The sequence below is a fragment of the Metarhizium acridum genome, assembly GCF_019434415.1.
Source record: "Metarhizium acridum strain ARSEF 324 chromosome Unknown scaffold_269, whole genome shotgun sequence".
Lineage (NCBI taxonomy): Eukaryota > Fungi > Ascomycota > Sordariomycetes > Hypocreales > Clavicipitaceae > Metarhizium > Metarhizium acridum.
The window spans coordinates 248,611-264,527 of NW_027094023.1; the positions used below are offsets into that span (position 1 = coordinate 248,611).

Genomic DNA, 15,917 nt, shown 5'->3' on the forward strand with positions numbered 1-15,917 from the left:
AAAAAGACACTAAGCTTATAGTATTATAAGCCTAGCTTTATAATTTCTTTATAGGCTTATTAAAAACCTTTAAAATGCTTAATAAAGTCTCTAAATTAAGCTATTCTTACGTTATTAAATTAGCATCTTTAAAAGCTACTATATTTATAACGTTTTATAATAATATAATAGCTTTTTTAAGTATAATAGTCGTATTTATTATTCTAAAAGTTGAATTCCATCTTGTTACGTTTACTAAGTTAAGTAAAAATAGTTAGTAATAATTATTAATAGTTTTAAATAGATTTTTAAGGTTTTAATAGAAATAAAAGCTATTAAATATATTATATAACTTACCTAATAGTATTTTTATAATATTATTATTTTTAGCTATAAAGCCCTTAGATTTAGCTTCTTTTAAAGCTTTAATCTATTAAGAATAAAGTTATTAGTTATTTTTAAGAAGAATTACTACTTTTTTAACTTTTCTAATAATTCCTATATAATAATTAGCTTAAAATATATATAAATATAATGAAAAAAAACTTAAAATACCTGGAAGTAAATTAGAAAATTGTTTTTGTTTTTTAGAAGATAATTAGTTAAATTCTTCTATTAAAAAGTATAAAAGCTCGCTATTTTTGTATTTTTTAATGTTTTCGGATGTTATTGATTTAGTAATAAACGTAGATATAATATCTTTAGTAATAATATTTAAAATATAAGCTGTATAATAAATATTAAAAGGTTTTAGGTTTTTTTCCGTATAAAAGTTTAAAAAAGAGGTAAGAAAAGTGTTATTATTAGAGCTATTATCTCTAGTAAAACTATAATTTAAAATAAGTTAATAAAATATCATAAAATATTATAAAATATCATAAAATAATCTTATAATTAACTTACCTTAATATTTTTTCTGGTTTTATATTATATTCTAATAATAATTAATTAAAATAAAGATTAATAGAACTTTTAGTGTAAGTATTAGGTAAATATTTAAATCGTAAATATAATTAGTTTAAAAAGTTAAATAATAATATAATATATAATAAAAATAATAAACTAACTAATTAAATAGTATTTTAAATTAAATTTAAAGTTTAGCTAATTAGCTATAACTCCTAAATAAGATTTAGAATTAATAGAAGTTTAAATATTAAGTTAAATAGATATATAACCTAATTTATTAACTTAATTTTAAATTATATTAATTATATTCTTCTTTATTTTTAGATATAAAATATCTATATGAGAAAGTATATTTTAATAGTGAAAAAAGCTCGTATCTTAATTAAAATAAGTTAATATTATTAAATATATATTATATTATTAAATATATAATATAATATTATAAACTTACTTATTATAATAGCTTATTAGCTTTTTAAAGCTTTTACTAGTAATAGTAGTAAAAGATAGGTTATTTTAAAGCATAAACTCAATAGCTAGTATAAGAGCAGTATCCTTAAAAAATTCACTAATAATAGTTTTATTTCTAGGTCTTTTATTGCCTCTTTTACTGCTAGATATACTAGATTAAGCTAATATTTCCAGAGCTCTTACAAATATAGTAAATACAAGTGTATTGTGTATTGTATTTTATATTGTATTGTATTTTCGTGTATTGTATTTAAATACATTACATTACATAACTAAAATACCTATAAATGTATTATAAGTAAAAAAAACCCCTGTTTTCTTAAACTAAAGATTATAAGGCTAATTATAAGGGTTATAAGGGAAAATTTTATATTATTAAAAAGAGGTAAATTAGCTCTTCAAAATGCCCCACTTTTTATTACTATAAGTTATTATCTTAAAAAGTTATAAGCAATTGAAAATTCGCCCCGCTTTACTTACTTTTTATTTTAAGACATAACTTTAAAGCTTAATATCTCGCTTAATATCCACATTTTAAGGTTAGTTTTTAAAGATCTAAAATCACGTGATTTTTAGCTTTATTTTAATATATAATATGCTTATATAAGCATTTATTTATAATATTAGATATTTTATAGCCTTATAATACATTTATAGGTATTCGTATCCTGTAATGTATTGTAATATATTACAATACAATACAATACAATACAGTATAGTAAAAACTACAAAAAATACAATACATTTAGAGGTCTGAATATTTCGGATAATAAAGGTGATTCCGTAATAATAGGCACTATATATTAATAAATTAGTAATTAATATCTTTAAAATATTATAATATTATATTAATATGTTAAAAGAATAGTTTAAAGATAATAACTTGAACGTTAATTTAGAATTTTCTTCGTTTTTTAAGGTTATAATAGAAGAATGTTTTTTTTTATAATGTGTAACACTATTAGAAGACTAAAAACGCTTTACTTTACTATAAAAAGTAAATAAATAGTCTAGTTAAGTGTAAAAACAATGAATTAGTCTTTCTTTATTAAAATTAATCTCTAATAATCGAGAATTAAAGAGATTATATTAAAAGATATATGATTTTAAACTAAATTAATAGCTCTTATCATTTTTAGGGTTATTTTAATATTAATTTAGCGTTAAAAGACTCGTAGTAGAGTTATTATTCGTAGATAAATCGGGTTCAGAATTAAAGGGATTTTCAGCTATTTTTAATGATAAATAAGATGAGGTTTTAAGGTCAAAAAAGTAGTTACTATATACCCTAAAAGTAGGGTTATTTAGTGAAAAAAAAAGTTTTATTAAAAGTAAGATATTAGTTAAGTTATAGGTGTTTAAGTGTTAGTGTAAAAAAAGAGAATTCTAAACTTTAAAGAGGGATAACACAATTAATATATAGAGTTTAAATACAATGAAAGATATTATGAAAACCTTAAATTTCAGGCATTTTTTTAATGCCTAACTTACTCTTAAAACGTGCATATTCGTATAAAAATCGGTGAAAAATTTATAAGATAAAATACAACTATTATAAAATAGTAGAATATACCGGTGTAATTATAATGTATAGAGGGCTTTCTATTATGTTACGTTAAGGCGTTTTCTCACCTAAAATATACATATATATACTATAAGAAGTATTTATATTTTTAAACTTTAAGTTAATATAACTTTAAGAATATTAAACGTATAAAGATGCACCTAGTATGTAAAGATAGGGCTTTTTAAGAGCTATTAATTAATCCTATTTTTATCCATTTTAGTCTATTATTAGTAGAGATATTCTAGTTTATAAAATGTAGCGTTTTTCCTAAAGCGGGGTAACTTAAATACTCCACTTTCTTTACACCACTAGATACCATATATAATATCTTTGTAATTATTAATTAAAAATAAATAAAAATATTATTTTTAAATAGCTGAGATTATAAGCTTTTAAATGATATTAATTTTATAATAAAGTTCGTTTTTTTTCGTAGAGTTATAATAGATTAAATATATAGTATAATAAAAGTTATAGAATTTATTTTTAATGTATATATATATATATATTATAATATATTTAAGTATATGTAAATATTTTATACTTATAAAATACATGAATAAATATAAAAAAAGCTAAAGAATTTTATAATATATAATTTATATATAATTTATATTATATTAATAAAAATATTTAAAATATAAAGTATAATAAATAATTTAAATTAGTAATAAATAAAGGAAAAATAAAAAAAATATATATTATTAAGAATATATTATTATATAATTATCTTATATTATATATATTTTTTATTTATTATTGAATATTATTTTTAAAATAATTAATATATATTATATATTTTTTTAGTTTTTTATATATAATATAAGTAAAAAAATTATTCAAAAATATTTACTTGATTCAAATAATATAACGTCTTTATAAAGCTTAAAAAAAACCTTATTTTTTTATTTATTTTGTATAAAAAGTTATATAATATTTTATATTTATTCTATTTTTAAAGTAAAATATTTCATTATTACGTAGACTTTTAAGTATAATTTTTATATTATTATAATAAGAAAAAAATCTATTATTATTATATATTTTTTAAAATTTATTATTATATATTCTAATAATACATTTATAGGTATTTCATTTATGTATTATATTGTAATATAATACAATACAATATAATACAATATAGTATAGTAAAAAATATAAAAAATACAATACATTTAGAGGTCTGTTAAAGGTAACCTTCTTAGCTCGTTTAACTAGTCTAGTAATTAGATTTTATAGTTAGTAAATATTATTAGCTTTATATTCTATAAGAAAGTATAAATACATTCGATTATTAAGCTTCTTTAGAAACTTAACCTTTAATATTAGCTTATACGCTTTATAGCCTAGTTATTAAAGGTGTAATATATACGGTTTAATATTAGTTTAAGCTTTATAAGGTGTTATGCTACTTATCGCGTTATATAGTAATCTTTTTTAGGTATAAATAACCGCTTATAGTATCTCCCCTTAAAGCTTCTTAGGTAATTTATTATTATAAAATATAGCTTTAACCTAATTTTATATTATTTAATAAGCTTACTTTATAGGGTTCTAATTTAATTAATATAGTAAGGTTTACTTAGGTATAATTCCCTTATACTTAAAGAAGTTTAAAAGAATTATATTCTTAAATTCGCTATTATTATTTAACTTATACTATTAAATTATTTCGTATATTTACGCTTTTATTATTATTACGTTCGCTTAAATACATGTAATAGCTTATAACCTCTCTTATAATAAGTAAACTTATAGCTTTTTAGTAAAATTATTAATTATTAGTAGGTAATAGGCTTTCCCTATTAGAGTTAATAGGCTAATAGGTCTCTTAAGGTTAGCTATTTATCTTTAGCCTTAATTAAGTGCTTTATAAGTTACGCTTTAAGCGTTTTTAGCCTTATCTTTTCCTATAATATAAGCTTTATAAGGCCTTATACCCTTATTTATTACTTAAATACCTAAATTTATTACTAACTTAATATAGTTTACGTAGTTAAGGTAGCTTATTTTAAGGTATAATACCTATAAAGGGATAAACTATAAGGTATTATTTATAAAGAAGGCTATTAGGTTATTAATAACTTTAAGGGTATTCTAATACTCTATAGTTTACGTGTACGAGTAATTTAAGTAGTTAAATCGTTTATATATTATACCTTAAATAATAAGATATTTCTTATTATATATTACACGCTTTTTATAGTAGTTTTATATATACTTAAAACGTGGTTTTTTAGTAAACGCTTTTAAGGCTAATAGATTTACTAGTAATATTAAAATATATAGTATTTATTAAAGCTTAATAAGCTTAGTATTATTAACCCTTTAAACTATTAGGGGAATTATACTACTATTAAGTGCTTAGGTATTATTACTTACTTTATTTATAGGGATTAGTTTATTAAATACCTTATAATTATTAAATATATATTAATTATAGTAAACGTAATACTTTATAGCGTTATTAAATATTTAATTAAGGCTTTTTACATTTACTTTATAATCTTTAATTATTATATTAATAACCTTATTCTTATTAATTATTACTATAAAAAAGTCACTTAAATCTTATAGCTACGCTAGAAATACTTTTATATCTTAGAGTATATTAGCGTTTACATTATATACTATTAGGCGTTTATTCGTGGTATTCTTACTAGTACGTTATTTATTTTAAATTATACACTTACTATTATTATAATTACCTAAGGTATTTAGCTATTTGTATATACTATAAACCTTTTAAAAGAGCTCTTAATAGTTATTAGGCTTTAAGGCCTTTATTCACTTTTATAAGGGCTAGTTTAACCCTATTATATCTCTTTTATACTTACTATTAGTACTATTATTAGTATAATAGGTAAAGGGATTAATAAGGCCTTTATTACTTTAATTAGCAAGCTTCTTCTTTATTTTTAAGCGTTAGTACTTATTTTAAGCGAGGTTTATTAGCGAGTTTAAGGTAATATTTATACTATTATTAATACTAGTTACCTAGTATTATTAATAGACTTATAAACGGAAAATACTAAAGGTATCCCTTAGGTTAATAAGAAACTATAGCTAATAAAGCTTCTTAGATATTATTTAATTTAGCTATATATATTTAAGTTTATATAGCCTTTTCTTAAATACCTAAGCGAATTTTTATACGTTATTATATTTTTATAGGGTATTAATAATAAGTTTAGTAATAACTTTACTAAGAATATTAACTTCACGTTATTAATTAAGTTTTTATAATATTAAGTAAGCCTTATATACGTTTATTTTAGCTTTAATCTTTTCTATTATATAGGTAAAGTATAATCTATAAATACCTATAAGTAAATTATAATTACGTTATTTTTAGAATGTAAGTTACTATACGTGCTTATTTTAGATTTTATTTAAATAAGGCTTTATTAAAGAAGTAAATTATAAGAGTTCTTAAAGAATAAGCGTAATAAATTTAATTATAATAGTATTCTTTAATACTTTATCTCACTTAACCTAATTAATAGAGTTCTTAAGTTTAAGTATAATTAAGTAATTATTATTATTATTAATAGCTTTAATTATTTAGCTTTATACGTTAAAGTTATTAACGTTAACTTTAAGTTCTTTATTTAATATTAATTTAAAAAGTATAATATTATTACGTTACTAGAGAGCTATTATACGTAATATATTACTAGAGTATTAACTTAATAGTCTTAGTATATATTAGTATTTTAAGGGAATAAAAGCTAATAATAGCTTAAAGGCTTAAAGGTTATTAAATTATTTAATATAATTAGGTTTTTAGTTTATTTAAGTATTTAAGAGATACTAAATATTTTAGGTAATTATATATACTTATAAAGTATAAGTTTTACTTTTAATCTCTTTTAAATTAAAAGAGAAAATACCTTAATATATTACTTAAAGCTTACTTTTAAAGATAAGGTATTTATTAATAAAGGTATTTTATTAGTTTTACGTATAAGTTATAGGTAAATATTTTAATTTAAAATTAATACTTATTAAAGGAATATCTTTAAAGGCTTAAATATATTAATTTACCTCTAACTTTTACCTAAAAGGTATTATTAAGCGAGAATTACTCGCGTTTAAAATATTACTTCTCTTAGTTATATTAGGTAATATCTATTAATATTAATAATTACTTATATTAGTATCCCCTTTACGTATAACTTACTTAAGTTTAAGGTTAATATTAATTACTAGAATATTAATAGGCTTATTATACTTTTTATTTAAGATAAATAATAGGTTACTTACCTATTAATTTAAATTCTTAAAGTTATATTAAGTCTTTATAATAGTAATAATAATATTAATAATAATAGATTTAATGCTATTTTAATCTAAGATTTAGGGTTACCTTACCTTAAACTTACCCTTATCTATAATAAATAATAATAGATTTAATAGAGTAATATTTATTATATAATAGTTATATTTAATATAAAGAAAAGAGAATTATATTTAAAGAAGAAGATTTAATCTTTAAGGTACTTATTAAGAGAGCTTTTTATAGACTTAAAAGAAGTTTAAAGTAACGGTAAAGGCTTTAAAGCTACTAGGCTTATAACCTATTATAACTATATATATTATCCCATTATATAGGATATAAAGTATAAGTTATACTAGTACACATTATAGGCGGTACGAGCCCTAATGTACACCCCACCTACCAATCCAGCCGAAGTGACTGTAATTGGTTGTGGAAATCGAACACATGAGAGACGAGGCGAGAGAGTTTAAACGGACGGATCGACATGGCCCAAGAGCAATTGCCCTTGAACCGTCAATCCCAACGACGCCAACGACGCCAAGGCAACCAGGCACAGACCGACCAAAAGACCAGACGAATAACTCAGACCACATTATCCCCCTGGCACCGAGCACGATGCCGATGCTTTGGGTCCTTGAATCCAGCGGTGGAGACTCGATGGATCAACGATGCTTGTCGATTCCGTGGTGCAACCAGCTGAACTAAACCCAAGATACCCACAGCTCCGTCGTCTTGTGATAGTATTAGTTAGGTATTGTACAGACGGAATAATATGACACGGGAAACAATGCTTTTCTGGGGAAGTTTTTGCATCCTGTCCCTGGGGTCACTGCAGAGCACCAGACCGTCTCGTGGCGTACCCAGCACAACATCCTTGATCGAGGACATCCGCAAACCCTGGGCTCCTATTCAAGTTGCGCGACCGTGGCATCCCAGGGCTCGCAATCGAGTACAATAAGCGCCCAATTGCCAGTGGGAATCCAATCCTTCATCACACTACCAGTATGGAGCATTTGAGCACAAAAAAACACCTGCAAATCACCAACCAACCAACAGTGGCTTCGCCACCAACCCACCACTACTATTACCGCCGTCCAGGCCGTCGCAATCTCCGTGACGCAAAAGAATTGGCAAACAAAACCCCCAAAAGTCGCGTTTGGTCGGTGGTACTCCGTACAACATGCGCCATTCGATGCTGGTCCGTCTCGCCGTGACAAGGACCTTTGCTGGTCCTCCTTCAGGGCACGAAATTCTAAACCAGGGGTCGTGAAGCAAAGACAGGGAGAAGCCAGATAGATACGGAGTACGGAGTAGTACGTACAATACTATCAGACACCATCCCAACCTCCCTGTCCTGCCAGGCTGTATTGTACATACTACAACAAATGGTTCTCTGTCATTGGTGCATACTGATGTCCCACATGGAGCTCAGGCTTAGCTTTCCCGTTCAGTCAAGGAATAACTTATTTTTAATGAGACATGGGAGTCTCGGAATGAAATCTGGGACTGACAAAAACAAAAGCCCTTGGTTGATAACGTCCAGGGAGACAAGGAATGGGACTGCTGCTAGGACGTGCCACATGTCAATGGAACACGGAGTACTACATACACTAAGTAGTAATCCATATTTATGGCTGCTCCAAATTGCCCTTTTGGCCCCATATCATGTCCATTGCAGTCCAGGATCCCATTCATCCGACTTCCTGGTCGCTCCAATTACCACATCACGACGCGAAAAGCAATTCCCGTCTCAGCTTGAATCTTCATTAATGGAAGAAAAACACTTCGCAAACGTAAATAAAAGACAAACTCCACAACCAGCTTGGAACGGGGAAGTTCAACCCACTCTCTTCATGGCCAGCCCGCCACGCACGTTATTTCCACCGAGATCCCGTTCATAGTAGAGCGCATCCAGCCACTGCATTACAACATGCAACATGTCCACTCGCGCAGAGGCCTTGATGAACAAATGTGCCTTGTGATAATGTTGAGGCGGCATGAGCAGCCACGGGAAAAATTAGGACCTGTGTGACGCATCAGATTATCAACACGGGCTGTTTAGCTTGGGCGGGTCCATGCAGGTGGTGGACAAGAGCCTGACAAACTTTGAACATTACTTTACAACATAGAGGTACTGGAGGCCTACTAACCGCCTCACTGACAACGACCATCTCGTAATAATGTTGCACATCTTTGTATTTTGTGTATTTCCAGGGAAAGATTTAGTAGCCCGTGGTGGGCCGGAAGGATGTCACGCAGGATGACTATTGGTGTCAAAGGAGGGAGTAATCCTCTATCCCACACTTATTCAAACATTAAATTTTTGAAAAAGGACTCGCTGGGCGTCATCTCAGGAGAACGAAGAGTAAATCGATGACCTTTTGACGTGCACTGTGGCTAATTGACACCGACGCCCGCCAACTACCATTCATATTTTCATGATTTCTATGGTATCATTACAGGTTGTCTTCATTTTACTTTTGGCATCCAGGAACCCACCCCTAGTCCATATCTATCGTACCTCAGATCTTCCAAAATCCCCTTTACATACGCTCACGCCGTCGAGGCGCGGCTCGGATGATGTCGTCTACTCGCAGGAGAAGCTGTACACGTTTCGTTAGTCATCCATCTGTCTGCAGAATTTCGGCGTAGCTGGTAGTGAAGAGTGAACGATGCTTACCTCGGCTGCTTCGCTGGCTGATGACACAACCGCGCGCTTCAACTTGTAACTCTCAATAACGCCAAGATCCCGCATGTCTTCAATGCCACCGCCAGGCTTCATAAGATCCAGACCATATGTGGTCAGCCCGTCGTAGATGGTCTTTCGGAGTCTTGCAACAAGATCACCAGAGTCAAGACCGGCGTTATCGGCCAGTATGGTTGGCAGTTGTCTCAGGGCAACGGCGAAGCTAGAAACTGCCAATTGCTTCTTGCCATCAACACGAGTGGCGGCACCGTCGACAGCCTTGGCCATGACCATCTCAGCACATCCGCCGCCCAGCGTCGTTCTAGGCTCAATGACAGTCTGGGACAAGACGGCCAAAGCATCGTGAAGACTTCGCTCAGCCTCGTCCAATAGCTGTTCAGTGGCACCACGCAGAACGATAGTGCAAGCCTCTCCAGCTGACACACCAGAGAACTTGATCAGAGTGTCTTCGCCAATAATGACCTCCTCGATTAAGTCGCACGTGCCCAACTTGACCTGCTCGGGGTGGTCAAAGGTCGAAGCAATCTCACCACCAGTGACCAGGGCCAAACGCTCAATACCATCAAAGTCGGCGTGCTCAATAGACATTATGCCAGCGTCAGTGAAGAGCTGCTCGGGCCAGTTGTAAATGAGCTGGCGGTTAATAAAGCAGTTGATGCCGTGGGACTTAATCTTGTCGACCTTAGCCTTCATCTTATCCTTTTCGGCCTTCTCGAGCTCGGCAAGCTTGCTAGTGGCTCCGACCTTCATTCTGGCACCGAAGATCTTGACCTTGTCGGTGTCCATGGACGTATTGGCTACCAAAATCTTGGCCTTTTCTAACCGCTTGGGCTGATTGACACCAATCTTCTTGTCTAGAATAAAACCCTCATCAAGATACGACTCACTCAGCTTGCCACCGGCCTTCTTAATGATTTGGATATGGCTAAGATCAGATGACTTCTTTAGTCGGAGAACGGCATCACAGGCAAGGGTGGCGAAGTGGTCTCTGTCTTGAGCCAAGACCTTGGAGCTCAGCGTCGTTCGTGCGATAGAAACGAGGTCCTTGCGAAAAGCCTCGGGGCTCTTGCTGTGGTCAACAGCGGACTCCTCGAGAGCTTTAAGAGCAGCTTGACTGGCTATCCGGTAGCCCTCAATGATGGTCTGGGGGTGAATCTTTTGGCCGACCAGCTTCTCAGCCTCTCGGAGTAGCTCAGCGGCCAAGACAGCCACCGAGGTGGTCCCATCACCGACTTCGTCATCCTGAACTTTGGAAATGTTGACGAGCACCTTGGCGGCGGCATTATCGAGAGCGATAGACTTGAGGATGGTAGCACCGTCGTTGGTAACCATGATGTCGCCGGTGGAGCTGTATCAGGGCCAATTTGTCAGGATATCTTTTTGTTACGGGGGACTGCAAAACTTACGCCGACTGCAAGATTTTGTCCATGCCCTTGGGACCCAAGGTGCTCTTTACCAAGTCACCAACAGCAATGGCACCAACAAAGGCGGCGAGACGCGCATTCTCACCCTTCTCCTCTGTGGTGCCTTCTTCGAAAATCTGCGTCGGCTGGAAAGACTGTATGGCGGGGGTGAGGGGGGCAAATTAGCTGCGGTTCGAGCACTCTGCCGGCAAATAATTGGCATCTTGTGTATTCGAAAATGCTTTACATACCATGGCAGGCTATTTGGCAACAGAAGGAAACGCAAGTCAATAGGCCTGATGTTGGTGGTTATCGTGCTTGAGTTTCGTGACCGCTTTCCAGACGGCGAGGCAGCCTCTTTTTTGGAGCTCTCCTAAATTCGCCTGGCACACACGGTCAACTGGTCACTGGTCCATCAGGCCCAAACTGCTTCCAGACGCAAATTAATAGCCTTGAACCCCACCATGACAACCGCCGACACCTCCCTCCCACGTGACTTGCCCCTCGTGGTGAAAAATTGGCGGCGAAGGATTATCGCTTCTCCGCCGCACACTTTGCGGAAACTGAAGAACACCAAATTTGTGACGGCTGTAAGACCCTCAACGAGGAATTGCCCATCCCAGCCCCAAATCCAACCGCTACACGCTGCACTCGCCACCCCCGAGGCCCGTGACGGTGATCCAAATAATCTAAACGAAACGAAGCATCGATATCGCGCTTCGAAACACCTATACTCGTATTACACACTGACGCTCAAACGAATCGTCTTCACGCACATCATTTCGCTGTCGCCCAAGCGGGGCATTTTTTGCACCCCTCCCTAAACGGAGAACCTTCGCCAACATGGCTCCGTCCTTCGATCACCTGCGCGAGGCCGACCTCGACGACGATGAGTTCAATGAGGAGGATATTGATATCTCGGACCTTCGCGAGAAGTTCGAGGTTTCCTTGGAACAGGGCTATGATGCCTTTGTTGTTATCGACGGCTTGCCCGCAGTCACTGAGGACCAGAAGCCCAAGCTGATTAAGTTTTTATTGAAGAAGCTCAACTCTGTTGGAAAGACGAGAGAGGACTTGATCCACATGCCCATGGGTGAGGACGGAAAGTCTTTGAGGTAAGTCGCTGGTCGGACAAAACATGGGCAGCTTGAACCAGGTCTCGGGGCAAGGGCGCGGGTTTCTTTCTTTCGAAGCTAACGTTTATACTCTCAGTTTTGCCTTTGTTGAATATTCTTCGCCTGCTGAGGCTGCTGCCGCCACGCGACAGCTGGACTCGGTTCCACTTGACAAGAAACACACCATGCGTGTAAACAAGCTTACCGATATCGAGCGCTACGGCGGTGAGGGTAGAATCGATGAGAAGTACACACCTCCCCACATTGACGATTTCACCGAGAAGGAACATCTGCGATGGTTCATGAAGGACCCTTCGGGCCGAGGACGTGACCAGTTTGTCATGTACCGGGGTGATACCGTTGGCGTCTTTTGGAATAATGAGAAGGATCAACCTGAAAACATCGTTGACCGTCAACACTGGACTGAGACATTCTTGCAGTGGTCTCCCCTCGGCACATATCTTACTTCAATCCACGCCCAAGGTGTTCAGCTCTGGGGTGGTCAGTCATGGTCCCGACAAGCCCGATTTGCTCACCCATACGTCAACCTTGTCGCTTTCTCCCCCAACGAGAAATATTTGGTAACGTGGTCTAACCGACCCATTTCCATTCCCGAAACCGGACATCCCGCCCTTTCCATCGACGACGATGGCAAAAACTATGTCATTTGGGATATTGCCACGGGTATTCCTCTGCGCTCCTTCGCCAACCTTGATCTCCCAAAGGCCGAAGAGGGCAAGCCTGCGCCAAAGCTGCAGTGGCCTGCTTTCAAGTGGTCTGCTGACGACAAGTATGTTGCTCGATTGAACCAGGGCCAATCTATCTCTGTATACGAGCTGCCACGCATGAATTTGCTGGACAAGACTAGCATCAAAATTGAAGGCGTCATGGACTTTGACTGGGCACCTGCTACGGTCCAAAGAGAAGGTGTCAAGAACTACGAACAACTCTTCTGCTTCTGGACTCCGGAAATCGGCAGTAATCCTGCCAAGGTCGGCTTGATGAGCATTCCCTCCAAGGAAATTGTTAGATCGCTCAACCTCTTCAGCGTCAGTGACGCCAAGCTGCATTGGCAGTCGGAAGCCGCCTACCTTTGCGTCAAAGTCGACAGACACTCCAAGTCGAAGAAATCACAAGCCACCACATTGGAGATTTTCCGAATCAAGGAGAAGGGCGTCCCTGTCGAAGTTGTTGACACCATCAAGGACACTGTCATCAACTTTGCCTGGGAGCCAAAAGGTGACAGGTTCGCCATCATCACCACCACCGAACCAGTCGGCGTCACGGCTGTGCCCCCCAAAACTGCCGTCTCATTCTTCTGCCCCGAGAAAGTCAAGGGACCCATTGCGGGCAACTTCAAGCACCTCCGAACACTGGACAAGAAGAACAGCAACGCCATCTACTGGTCACCGCGCGGACGATTCGTTGTCATTGCTACTATCCACAACCAGCAGAGCTCCGACCTGGACTTCTTTGATCTCGACTTTGAGGGCGACAAACCCGAGTCTGACAAAGACCTGACCGCCAACCTACAGCTGATGAACACTGCTGATCACTATGGTGTTACCGATGTTGAGTGGGATCCATCTGGCCGATTTGTCGCCACCTGGGCATCAGTATGGAAGCATGCCGTAAGTTGACACGACGTATTGTACCGACGCGTTGGAATGCAAATATGAAACTAACTTTGGTGCCATTTAGATGGAGAACGGCTACCACATTTACGACTTCAAGGGCGAGGCCCTGCGGGAAGAGCCCATTGACAAGTTTAAGCAATTCCAGTGGCGACCGCGACCCCCGACGCTGTTGACCAAGGAGGAGCAGAAACAGGTCCGCAAGAACCTGCGCGAATACAGCCGAGTATTCGAGCAGGAAGATGCCGATCGCGGCGCCTCGGCAGACCTTGCTGTGGTCGAGGCCCGACGACGCATGCTCGAAGAGTGGTACGCCTGGCGCGCCGATGTCGAGGAGGAAATTTACGAGGAGCGTGCCGCGCTCGGCTTGCCGCAGGATCCTCACGCTGCGCTACTAGAGTCCAAGACCAAGGCAATGGGCATTGACAGCGCAGACCAGGACCAGGTCATTGAGGAGATTGTGGAGGATGTCTTGGAGGAGAGCGAGGAGGTTCTGGCATAGGTGTGCGACTGGGCAAACGGCGAATGAGAGCATCAAATGTTGGACGACATATACAACAATGTTCTGAAGGCTCGCATGGAGAGCAGGTGCATTTGCTTGTACTGGTAAAACAAAAATATTGGTTCAGAGTCTGGGCACTTTATAATGAACTTTCTTTTCACTGTTTAGGTCACATGGGTTCTGTTCTGGGGGTGTTTGTGATTTACATGACTTGGTAACTGGAAGCAGAGCGTACAGCCGCATACCTAGCAAGCCGTGTCGCCACCTCTTGTTCATCTTATTCTGGAAGCAAGCTGCTTGACGTGCCAGTCAATATGCTTTATTGAGAGCAAAGAACACTCAGTCTTAGACCCTACAGAGTACGGTGTTTCAACACACAAGACGAGCCCAGTGGGACATTTCTGATGTCCTGTCACGCCACCAAACAGCCGCGCCAATATAAAGCCAAGGAGTGTCCACGAAAGACTCTTGGGAAAAAAGGTGGTGAGGCGGAAGAGCGGGCGGGACGAAGCGAGCCAGTTAGAAGAGGCAATCCCAAGAGTGTGGGTGGCAGTGGCTTTGGTACTCCGTAGTGTTACGGAGTACTGGTATGCATGTGCTCACAATACAACCATCGTTTTCCTTGGCCACTCGTGACATGTATAGGGTAGGGTAATAGGCAGGGGGTTAGACACGAATGCTACTTCGTGGCAACGTACCATTATGTATATGAAAGAGAGAAGCCATCAAGAGAAATACAGGGGGGTGTTAAGAGACCTAAAAACTCATAAAATAGAAGTACCTTTGCACCCCTAGCCCCGACTTACGTTTCTTAAAGTAATAGTAGATCTATTTGGCGTGTACTAAGCACTCCAAAGTACAGTGTTACTAGATGCCCTCCATCTAGCCCGTGTTTTTAATTGATTTTTTTTTATTAAATAATTTCAAAAAAAAAAGTACCAAGTACTCCCCTGCTTTATACTGGATGACGAATAGCTAGTAGATACCTAGGTACCTAGGTAGATACCCTGTATATACAGGCATCACTGCCGGGACTCGTGGGCGGTGGCCGTTTGATCTTTGGATAGGCGCATCAATATTGCAAGCGATGCTTGGCTTGGTTTTGGAGTACCGAGTCGTGCGAGTGCAGCAAAATGACTGCTGTCGCTGGGCTGGAGGTAGCGCCGACACCGCCGCTCTCCACAACGCTAGTATTACAAGGGCAATGGTATCTTCAGCCCCCTGTTCGCTTGCCGGGTGAAACGGCGCAACCATGTTTTGCAAAGCTGCCGGTCCTCAAGACAGGCCTGATTGAGCTCGCGCTTAAATCATGCGGGTGCCTCACCTTGAGCTTGGGTACCCTGGCGAA

The 15,917-nt window shown here is 35.9% G+C and overlaps 2 protein-coding genes across 2 annotated transcripts; one reads left to right on the forward strand and one right to left on the reverse strand.

The window, feature by feature from the left end:
- Window positions 1–9,410: 9,410 nt before the first annotated feature.
- CCT2_1 (T-complex protein 1 subunit beta) lies at window positions 9,411–11,855 on the reverse strand. Its single transcript, XM_007814058.2, has 4 exons — window positions 11,570–11,855; window positions 11,322–11,473; window positions 9,889–11,263; window positions 9,411–9,811 (listed from the first exon to the last, which is right to left on the reverse strand). Exons 1-4 carry the CDS (start codon window positions 11,570–11,572, stop codon window positions 9,752–9,754), a joined length of 1,590 nt encoding a protein of 529 aa, XP_007812249.1. The 5' UTR covers window positions 11,573–11,855; the 3' UTR covers window positions 9,411–9,751.
- Window positions 11,856–11,896: 41 nt separating this feature from the next.
- Window positions 11,897–15,371, forward strand: PRT1_1 (Translation initiation factor 3 subunit b). The gene is made up of 3 exons (XM_007814059.2): window positions 11,897–12,433; window positions 12,531–14,064; window positions 14,135–15,371. Exons 1-3 carry the CDS (start codon window positions 12,162–12,164, stop codon window positions 14,567–14,569), a joined length of 2,241 nt encoding a protein of 746 aa, XP_007812250.1. The 5' UTR covers window positions 11,897–12,161; the 3' UTR covers window positions 14,570–15,371.
- The last annotated feature ends 546 nt before the right edge of the window (window positions 15,372–15,917 follow it).

Bases quoted from the DNA above. Each gene is read 5' to 3' on its own strand.
- CCT2_1 (XM_007814058.2), bottom strand. The intron at 11,264-11,321 runs GTAAGTTTTGCA...GCCCTGATACAG, and splicing joins GACAAAATCTTGCAGTCGGC to CTCCACCGGCGACATCATGG. The intron at 9,812-9,888 runs GTAAGCATCGTT...AAACGTGTACAG, and splicing joins CAGCCAGCGAAGCAGCCGAG to CTTCTCCTGCGAGTAGACGA.
- PRT1_1 (XM_007814059.2), top strand. From the start codon at position 12,162: ATGGCTCCGTCCTTCGATCACCTGCGCGAGGCCGACCTCGACGACGAT. The intron at 12,434-12,530 runs GTAAGTCGCTGG...TTATACTCTCAG, and splicing joins GAGGACGGAAAGTCTTTGAG to TTTTGCCTTTGTTGAATATT. The intron at 14,065-14,134 runs GTAAGTTGACAC...GGTGCCATTTAG, and splicing joins CATCAGTATGGAAGCATGCC to ATGGAGAACGGCTACCACAT.